This window comes from Neophocaena asiaeorientalis, unplaced genomic scaffold (genome assembly GCF_003031525.2).
Source record: "Neophocaena asiaeorientalis asiaeorientalis breed wild unplaced genomic scaffold, Neophocaena_asiaeorientalis_V1.1 scaffold775, whole genome shotgun sequence".
Lineage (NCBI taxonomy): Eukaryota > Metazoa > Chordata > Mammalia > Artiodactyla > Phocoenidae > Neophocaena > Neophocaena asiaeorientalis.
The window spans coordinates 78,496-89,408 of NW_020173959.1; the positions used below are offsets into that span (position 1 = coordinate 78,496).

The 10,913-nt window shown below is 39.2% G+C and overlaps 1 protein-coding gene across 1 annotated transcript; it reads right to left on the reverse strand.

Moving 5' to 3' along the window:
- Positions 1 to 3,525: 3,525 nt before the first annotated feature.
- LOC112404902 (baculoviral IAP repeat-containing protein 5-like) lies at positions 3,526 to 4,172 on the reverse strand. Its single transcript, XM_024753064.1, is given in 2 exon segments — positions 3,526 to 4,031; positions 4,034 to 4,172. Coding segments are annotated over 2 exon segments (645 nt in total).
- Between the last annotated feature and the right edge of the window lie 6,741 nt (positions 4,173 to 10,913).

Here is a 10,913-nt window from a genome sequence, read left to right on the forward strand (position 1 = left end):
TCTCTCCTTCCCTCTCTCGCTTTAATTGTAATAAAGGAGTCATATTTATCACATCAAATATATTAAATTTTCAACCCTAGAAAGTAAATCCATTTCACGTGTGTTTTCCCAAATGACTATAGCTGCTTGAAAGGCAAACCAAAGGGAGGTTGAGCCATTGGCAGGGAAGCTGGGGAAGGAAATAAAAGAAGCCTAAGTCGGAAGCTGGGCCTGGGCTTTCTAAGCAGCCAGACTTTCCAGAGGTGACCTCTGTACTGCAGTGAGTTGTCTGGAGCCCATATGACAATCCCAGGGGTGATCAGTAACCAAGTGCCTGTTGAACCGTGGAAAGGAGGGGGCAGTAAGTGGAAGAGTACTTTAAAAAAAATGTATCAGTGCAGAAACAATATTGTGAAAATGAGATCATAGGAATAAAAATATCACTTCCAATAGCACTACATAATGTTTCAAGTTTTAATGTGCTCTTTACATACACACTTAATTTTGTAAAATTGTAAACATAATGAAGATACTCATGTGCTCTGTTCTTTATGTAATATATCATAAATGGTTTGTCCTGTAGTTATATGTTACTCATACTGATAATTTCTAGTGGATGCACAATATTCCTTTAGGGTTGTTCATCATGATTTAGCTAGTCTATCATGGGTCATTTAGGTCGTTACTAATTTTTTTGCTATTATAAACAGTGTTGTAAAGAAAATCTCACTGCATACAGTTTTTGTAACTTCTTGAATTATTTCCTCAGCATAAATTCCTGGCAGTTAAATTACTGGGTGAAATGATATAAACATTTAAATTTTTCTTGAAAAATCCTGCCAAACTGATTTCCAAAAAGACTGGAATAATTGACTAATTTCACCAAGACCATGCCAGAGAACTATGGAAGAAAATCTAAATTAAATTGGTAAAAATATTACCTCATTATAGCTTTGTTAAACTTTTCTGATTGCTTCCAAGATTGAACATATTCCTGTATATTTGTTTGTTAGTTACATTTTCTCTTATGAGACTGCTTCATTTTTTGTTGTTGTTGTTGTTAGCCATTTATATACTGGGGACTTGTAACTTTTCTAATTAAAATTCTCAGTAATTTAAATAACATAGGAAATATCTCCCTGTCATATTTTCATCAAGTTTTGCTTTTGTATTTGAGATACTTTCTTAAACAGGAGAGAAAAAATGGGGAATGAATATGATTTTATCTTCAATCTTTGTTGAGGGTGACTCTTCATTGTAGCATTTACAATTTAGTGTATAGGCTGCTGAATTCAACATCAAAATGAATATCCTGAAAGGAAAGGAACAAAGAATTATAGTTTGGGAATCAGAGAGAAAATACAATTCAAATCTGGGTAAATGTGTGGTTGATTTTCTTAGGTTTAAAATCTTTTAAATTTTACATCAGCTCTTTTAGTGTCACAGCAGTGTTAATTTAGTGGGGCCACGATTTGGTGAAAATAAAGCAAAATTGTGGGGAGTAGAGGTGTTCAAATCATGGGATCTTCTATGGCATGTGAAAAACTACAATTGCCCTACAGCCAATCCTTAACTCTCTAAGCCTGTGACCTTGAATTTGACTTACCGTATAAGGGGAATCACGCAAGTCAATTCTCTAGTTCAGGGGTCTCCAACCCCCAGGCCATGGACTGGTACCGGTCAGTGGCTTGTTAGGAACTGGGCTGCATAGCAGGAGGTGAGCAGCAGGTGAGCGAGCGAGGCTTCATCCGTATTTACAGCCGCTTCCCATTGTTCACATTACCGCCTGAACTCCACCTCCTGTCAGATCAGTGGCAGCATTAGATCATCATAAGAGTGTGAACACTACTGTGAACTGTGCATGTGAGGGATCTAGGTTGCATGCTCCTTATGAGAATCTAATGCCTGATGATATGAGGTGGAGCTGAGGGGGTGATGTTAGTGCTGGGGAGTGGCTGCAAATACAGGTTATCATTAGCAGAGAGGTTTGACTGCACAGAGACCATAATAAATAAATTGCTTGCAGACTCATATCAAAACCCTGTCAGGCTTCCCTAGTGGTGTAGTGGTTAAGAATCTGCCTGCCAATGCAGGGGACATGGGTTTGAGCCCTGGTCTGGGAAGATACCACATGCCACGGAACAACTAAGCCTGTGTGATATAACTACTGAGCCTGTGCTCTGGAGCCGGGGAGCCACAACTACTGAAGCCCATGCACCTAGAGCCCGTGCTCCGCACCAAGAGAAGCCACCACAATGAGAAGCCCGTGCACTGCAACGAAGAGTAGCCCTTGCTCACCACAACTAGAGAAAGCCCATATGCAGCTACGAACACCCAATGCAGCCAAAAATAAATTTATAAACAACAACAACAACAAAAACCCTGTCAGTGACTGGCAATTGAAAACAAGTTCAGGGCTCCCACTGATTCTGCATTATGGTGAGTTGTATAATTATTTCATTATATATTACAATGTAATAATAATAGAAATAAAGTACACAATAAATGTAATGTGATTGAATCATCCTGAAACTATCCCCTCACTGGTGTGTGAAAAATTTTCTTCCACAAAACCAGTCCCTGGTGCCGAAAAGGTTGGAGACCGCTGCTCCAGTCTATTTCTCTTTCAGGCAAATCCTGAAAGGTGCCACATCTTTGCTACTTTTTTACTGCATTTCCAATGCTTTCATATTTGTATCAGAACTTGGTCAATTTCTGAAAAAGGAGAAAAAAAGAGTCCTAGATGAAGCATGCTGGATATGTCCCTGACACCCTTAGGAGTATATAGTTGCTGAGGGAGTTTGTCAAAATTTATGTTTCCATTTTTGGGCTCTGTCACTCATTCTGATAGCTCATAGCAGTTATGCTCCACCCTCTCTCACTTGTTCTGCAATTTTTGAGCATGAGAAAAATAAATGAAGAAAGATTTATAAGGGGAGGGACTGCTGCTGGCAGATGGTGAAAATAACTGTTTATGGAGCAGGGATAAGTGGATTTAAGAGCAGTTTATTAGAAAAATACTTAGCACTTTGTATTCAACATTGCAAAAACACGTTGGCATATTTTATTTCATTTTTTTGTTAAAGCTTCTTTTAAAATAAGGACTCTTATAGTGTATATATTTACTCTTTGATACCTTACAGAACAAGAATTTCTACAAACATAGTCTGTTCATGTTCTATAAATACTGTGTACTAAATTTGCATTGTTTCCCTGACACATTTATTTTGCTGTCCTCTTTCCCATAATTCAGGTCTTGTCACTTAAAATGCTTGAATCTACCCACATTTTTCCTTTCTTATTCTAGTCCTAAGTTTATCTAACTCAGGTCCCTTTACTGAGCTCTGAGCATATATCTCCAGCTCTTTCTATGTTTCCACCATATATTCTGGAGATCATTTAAACTCATCCTATCCCTAGTCAAGTTCAGTCTTCTACAAACCTGAACCTCTTTCAGCATTCCCAGTCTCATTCACCTAGTGCAAGCCAGAAACCTTAACATTCTTTCTGTCTCTCTCTTGCTTTTTTTTTTTTTTTAAGAGAGACTCAGTCACTGTACTTAGCACTAGCTGTACAACAAAAGTAGCCCCTGGCACCACCTTCAAGAAAAATACCAAAAATACAGTTTAAATATTCTAATTTCAAGATGTTTATGTTCTCCTTTCCTAAGGCACAGTTAAGAGGCCCCAAAGAAAAGCTGGTAACGCTGAGGGCTGTGCCTTGGAAATGATGTGTCTGTGTCGCTGTGAGGCAGTGACAGTGGAGTAGTCCCGAGGCAGCCAGCTGCTCAATGGCACAGCGGACTTTCTTTGCAGTTTCTTCAAATTCTTCCTGCTTATTGTTGGTTTCCTTTGCAATTTTGTTCTTGGCTCTTTCTTTATCCAGTTTCAAAAATTCGCTGAGGGTTAATTCTTCAAACTGCTTCTTGACAGAAAGGAAAGCACAACCAGATGAATGCTTTTTATGTTCTTCAATAGAGTCGTCATTTGGCTCCCAGCCTTCCAACTCCTTGAAGCAGAAGAAACACTGAGCCAAGTCAGCCTTGTTCTCAGGGGACAGTGGATGAAGCCAGCCATGGCCATCCGCTCCGGGGTACAGGCGCAGCCTTCCAAGAAGGGCCAGTTCCTAAATGTGGAGATGCAGTGGTCCTTGAGGTAGAGCTGCCAGGCCGGGGGTAATGAGGGGGCACCCATGCCGCCACAGCCAAGCAATGCCACCATTCAAATCTGATGGTTGAAGGCTGCCGCGGGGCATTTGGTATTAGCTCTGAATCCTCCCACTCTCTCACATTTCATAGCCAACAAATTACCAAGATTTACTAATTCTACTTTTTGCTGTTTCCGATGCAATCGTTTCTATCCAATTTTATCGTCATTTTCCTAATCCATGTCTTTATAATCTCTTACTTGGACCATTGCAAAAGCTTCCTATTATAATTCCCTTCCTCCAAACTTTCTTCCTCCCAGTTGAAACCATCATGGCTTTAGCAAAAGGTAAATCTGATCATTTCACTCTCTTGCTTATAGATCTTTGATGGCTCCTCATTGTCTTTGGCATGGTTTGAAGACATGGTTTCTGTCTCTCCTTCAGGCCTCATTTTCTACTACATCGTTGTACATATCCTATGATCCAGTCACACTTAATTGCTTTCTATAATCCAAATATACATCTTCACATCTCCATGCTTTCTTCCCTGGACTAGCTGATTGATATCTAAGTAGTCTTTAAGATTCAGCTCAAAGGTCACCTTCTCTGTAAAATGGTCTCCGATTATGCTCTCCTCCTGAACTCTTCCTCATCCCCCACCCCACGAAGTTAGGCATTTCCTCTTCTTTGCTTCTATAGAAGATTGTGCATAATTGAATATAGCAATATCCCATAGCATTGGAATGTCTTATATACTATTTTGCTTTCTACACTAGGTGGGACATCTTTGAGGGCAGAGACTGGTATTTATTTATTTTATTTTTCTTTTAACATCTTTATTGGAGTATAATTGCTTTAAAATGGTGTGTCAGTTTCTGCTTTATAACAAAGTGAATCAGTTATACATATACATATATTCCCATATCTCTTCCCTCTTAGTGAAACTTCTCCCTTTTTTTCTTGATGAGTCTAGCTAATGGTTTATCAATTTTGTTTATCTTCTTGAAGAGCCAGCTTTTAGTTTTATTGATCTTTGCTTTCATTTCCTTCATTTCTTTTTCATTTATTTCTGATCTGATCTTTATGAATTCCTTCCTTCTAACTTTGTGAGTTTTTTGTTCTTCATTCTCTACTTGCTTTAGGTGTAAGGTTAGTTTATTTTTTAGAGATGTTTCTTGTTTCTTGATGTAGGTTTCTATTGCTATAAACTTCCCTCTTAGAACTGCTTTTGCTACATCCCATAGGTTTTGGGTCATCATGTTTTCATTGTCATTTCTTTCTAGGTATTTTTTTTTGTTTCCTCTTTGATTTTTTCAGTGATCTGTTGGTTATTAAGTAGTGTATGGTTTCGCCTCCATGTGTTTGTATTTTTTACAGATTTTTTTCCTGTAATTGATATCTAGTCTCATAGCGTTGTGGTCAGAAAAGATACTTGATATGATTTCCATTTTCTTAAAATTACCAAGGCTTGATTTGTGACCCAAGATATGATTTCTCCTGGAGAATGTTCCATGAGCACTTGAGAAGAAAGTGTATCCTGTTGTTTTTGGATGGAATGTCCTATAAATAACAATTAAGTCCATCTTGTTTAATGTATCATTTAAAGCTTGTGTTTCCTTATTTATTTTCATTTTGGATGATCTTTCCATTGGTGAAAATGGGGTGTTAAAGTCCCATACTATGATTGTGTTACTGTTGATTTCCCCTTTTATGACTGTTAGTATTTGCCTTATGTATTGAGGTGATCCTATGTTTGGAGCATATATAATTACAATTTTTATATCTTCTTCTTGGATTGATACCTTGATCATTATGTAGTGTCCTTCTTTCTCTCTTGTAATGTCATTATTTTAAAGTCTACTTTTTCTGATATGAGATTTACTACTCTGGCTTTCTTCTGATTTCCATTTGCATGGAATATCTTTTTCCATCTCCTGACTTTCAGTCTGTAAGTGTCCCTAGGTCTGAAGTGGGTCTTTTGTAGACAGCATAAATACAGTCTTGTTTTTGTATCCATTCAGGCAGTCTGTGTCTTTTGGTGGAAACATTTAATTCATTTACATTTAAGGTAAGTAATGATATGAATGTTCCTATTCCCATTTTCTAAATTGTTTTGGGTTTGTTATTGTATGTGTTTTCCTTCTCTTGTGTTTCTTGCCTAGAGAAGTTCCTTTAGCATTTGTTGTAAAGCTGCTTTTGTGCTGCTGAACTCTCCCAGCTTTTGCTTGTCTGTAAATGTTTTAATTTCTCCATCAAAACTGAATGAGATCCTTCTTGGGTAGAGTAATCTTGGTTGTAGTTTTTTCTCCTTCATCACTTTAAATATGTCCTGCCACTCCCTTCTGGCTTGCAGTTTCTGCTGAAAGATCAGCTTTTAACCTTATGGGGATTCCCTTGTGCGTTATCTGTTGTTTTTCCCTTGCTGCTTTAATATGTTTTCTTTGTATTTAATTTTTGATAATTTGATTAATATGTGTCTTTGCATGTTTCTCCTTGGATTTATCCTGTATGGGACTCCAGTCCAGTATGCTTCCTGGACTGGATTAACTATTTCCTTCCCATATTAGGGAAGTTTTCAACTATAATCTCTTCAAATATTTTCTCAGTCCCTTTCTTTTTCTCTTCTTCTTCTGGGACCCCTATAATTTGAATGTTGTCCCAGAGGTGTCTGAGACTCTCCTCAGTTCTTTTCATTCTTTTTCTTTATTCTTCTATACAGTATTTATTTCCACTCTTTTATCTTCCAGGTCACTTATCCATTCTTCTGCCTCAGTTATTCTGTTACTGATCCCTTCTAGAGTATTTTTAATTTCATTTATTGTGCTGTTCATCATTGCTTGTCTCCTCTTTAGTTCTTCCAGGTTCTTATTAAATGTTTCTTGCACTTTCTCTCTTCTATTTCCAAGATTTTGGATCATCTTTACTATCATTATTCTGAATTCTTTTTCAGGTACATTGCCTATTTACTCTTCATTTGTTAAGTCTTGTGGGTTTTTACCTTGCTCCTTCATCTGCTGTGTGTTTTTCTGTCTTCTCATTTTGCTTATCTTACTGTGTTTGGGGTCTCCTTTTCGCAGGCTGCAGGTTCGTAGTTCCCGTTGTTTTTGGTGTCTGTCCCCAGTGGCTAAAGTTGGTTCAGTGGGTTGTGTCGTCTTCCTAGTGGAGGGGACTAGTGCCTGTGTTCTGGTGGCTGAGGCTGGATCTTGTCTTTCTGGTGGGTAGGTCCACGTCTAGTGGTGTGTTTTGGGGTGTCTGTGGCCGTATTAACATTTTAGGCAACCTCTCTGCTAATGTATGGGGCTGTGTTCCTGTCTTGCTAGTTGTTTGGCATAGGGTGTCCAGCACTGTAGCTCACTGGTCGTTGAGTGAAGCTGGGTGTTGGTGTTGAGATGGAGATTTCTGGAAGATTTTCACTGTTTGATATTACATGGAACTGGGACGTCTCTTGTGGACCAGTGTCCTGAAGTTGGCCCTCCCACTTCAGTGGCACAGCCCTGGTGCCTGGCCGGAGCACCAAGAGAGTGTCCTCCACATGGCTCAGAATAAAAGTGAGAAAAAATAGAAAGAAAGAAAGAGGATAAAATAAAATAAAGATAAAATAAAGTTATTCAAATAAAATATAAAAAGTAATTATTAAGAAAATTTTAAAAAGTAAAAAAAAAAAAGCATGGACAGAAAGAACTCTAGGAGAAATGGTGAAAAAAAAGCTATACAGACAAAATCTCACACAGAAGCATATACATAGACACTCACAAAAATAGGAAAAGGGGAAAAAATACTATATCTTGCTCCAAAAGTCCACCTCCTCAATTTGGGATGATTCATTGTCTATTCAGGTATTCCACAGATACAGGGTACATCAAGTTGATTGTGGAGATTTAATCCACTGCTTCTGAGGCTGCTGGGAGAGATTTCCCTTTCTCTTCTTTGTTCGCACAGATCCCGGGGTTCAGCTTTGGATTTGGCCCCGCCTCTACGTGTAGGTCCCATGAGGGCTTGTGTTCTTCACTTAGACAGGACGGGGTTAAAGGAGCAGCTGATTTGGGGGCTCTGGCTCACTCAGCCCGGGGGGAAGGAGGGGTATGGGTGCGGCGGGAGCCTGCGGCAGCAGAGACCAGTGTGACGTTGCACTAGCGTGGCACGCCGTGCGTTCTCCTGGGGAAGTTGTCCCTGGATCCCGTGACCCTGGCAGTGGTGGGCTGCACAGGCTCTCAGGAGGGGAGGTGGGGATAGTGACCTGTGCTCACACACAGGCTTCTTGGTGGCTGCAGCAGCAGCCTTAGCATCTCATTCCTGTCTCTGGGCCCTGCGCTGATAGCCGCGGCTCGCGCCCGTCTCTGGAGCTCCTTTAAGCAGCCCTCTTAATCCCTTCTCCTGGTGCACCAGGAAACAAAGAGGCAAGAAAATGTCTTTTGTCTCTTTGGCAGCTCCAGTCTTTTCTCCGGACTCCCTCCTGGCTAGCTGTGGCGCACTAGCCCATTCAGACTGTGTTCACGACGCCAACCCCAGTCTTCTCCCTGGGATCCGAGGGAAGCCCGAGCCTCAGCTCCCAGCCCCTGCCCGCCCCGGCAGGTGAGCAGACAAGCCTCTTGGGCTGGTGAGTGCTGGTCAGCACCGATCTTCTGTGCGGGAATATCTCCGCTTTGCCCTCCACACCCCTGTTGCTGTGCTCTCCTCCGCGGCTCCAAAGCTTCCCCCCTCTGCCACTCACAGTCTCCACCCACGAAGGGCTTCCTAGTGTGTGGAAACGTTTCCTCCTTCACGGGTCCCTCTCACTGCTGCAGGTCCCGTCCCTATTCTTTTGTCTCTGTTTATTCTTTTTTCTTTTGCCCTACCCAGGTACGTAGGGAGTTTCTTGCCTTTTGAAAGATCTGAGGTCTTCTGCCAGCGTTCAGTGGGTGTTCTGTAGAAGTTTTCCCACGTGTAGATGTATTTCTGGTGTATCTGTGGGGAGGAAGGTGATATCCACGTCTTACTCTTCCATCATCTTCTCCTGTCTCTGGTATTTATTTTATATCTCCCCCCTCTACTTAATGTGGTAAGCCCTGGAAATTATATTTGTTGAATTAATGAAGGATGAATAAATAATAGGCTTTATCTTTTTAGCTACGTTTTCTCCTGGTTCTCTAATTAATTTTTAGGCATTGGAGTTTCCATTCCCCGTCACCCTTGTCCTCCGAGGGTCTTAGTCCTCAAGACCATGATTATTTTACCTTTTAAATCCCCTTCCTTTTAACAAGACTCTATGAAATATTTTAAAGCTATAACGACTACATTTTTATATATAACAGTTAGCGGAAAACTCTAAAAATATTTCATGATGACAATTTAACACTTTCAAAGACCAGGTATTGCTGTGTCCTCATCTGTATGCTGTTCTTTTGGGTAGAGATCTTTCTTGCTGCCCCAGTATTTTAACTCCCTGTTTGTTACTAGAACATTCCACAAGACTTATTCAGCCTTGTCCTGTACCATTTCTTGCTGTTGCTTAATTTTTTTAATGACCTCATGAGCCCATCTATTTTTGCTTTATGAATATTTTCCCTCTTTGATGATTCTTTGTATAAAACTTCCCTGATTCTACATTTTATTTTTGTTTTTGAGCTTGACTTTTAGCCTACATCTGTCATTTTGTTTACCACATTCTTTTGCCTTCTTATACCTCTCTTTCTGTGTCTTTGACCTGCTTCAAATTCTGTTATTTCCCTCCTTATGAGAACTATTTCATCTCCTACCTATTATTTTCCAGATGGACAGGTTCCATATACAGTGAGGTCTGTTTTTCTCTTTCACTTTGTTTTTCCTTCATGCCCCATCCCAATCCTACACATGTAAGTTTTTTCATGTGCTTTCTTCCTTTTCTCCTCTATGTAACTGTACACAGTTTCTTACAAAGCAATGGGAACCCATCACATTTCTCACCTGTCCTGTTGCTCATCTCTAGTCATTGTATCTGTTTGCCTTTGCTTGCTGCATTGTCCTTATTCCTCTCTCCATTTCTTGTAGAAGTGTCCTTTATCCTGCATTCACTGGCTATTCAGTGTCAGTTTACCTTTCATTCCAAACCCTTGAAATAAACACAATTTATTAAAACTTTTGATATATGACATAGGATCATAACAAACAAATGGGATAAGAAATATATTATTTTGAAATGTTGAGAAATTAAGCTAATTATTTTGAAAAAAAAAGCCTCAATTCATGTCATATACTAAAATAAACTGTAGATTAATTCATTACTTATACATAAAAATTCAAATCATAAATGGCTAGAATAAAACATATGTGAAAATTTAATTGATAGCTAGTTGGGGAAGAACTTTCAAGGCATAAAAGCCATAAAGAAATCACCAAGTAAAAAGTCAATATATTTATGTATACATTGTATTTTCTACACAACAAAAAGCACAAAAACAATAGTACAATCAGAAAACCAGTTAGGAAAATATTTCTAATGGAAATGACCAAAATTAATGTTCTTAATTTTTAATTAACTAAGAAGAGTGTAACAAGAATGACACCAAGTTGACAAAACACATGACAGCTCATAAAAAATTAATATCAAATATAGTAATTAAAGAAATATAACTTCAGTAATATTTCTCATGTAATACTGGTAGGGATAAAGTGAGATGAGTATTTTCACCAATTGTTGGGAGAAGTGCAGGCAACCTTTCTGAAAAGCAGTCTCTCTTCCTGTGTACGTGTATACACATAGGCACAGATAACACAGAGCATGCATGAAGCCATAAAACGTTCACATTAAAACTTCTTGAGGGGCTTCCCTG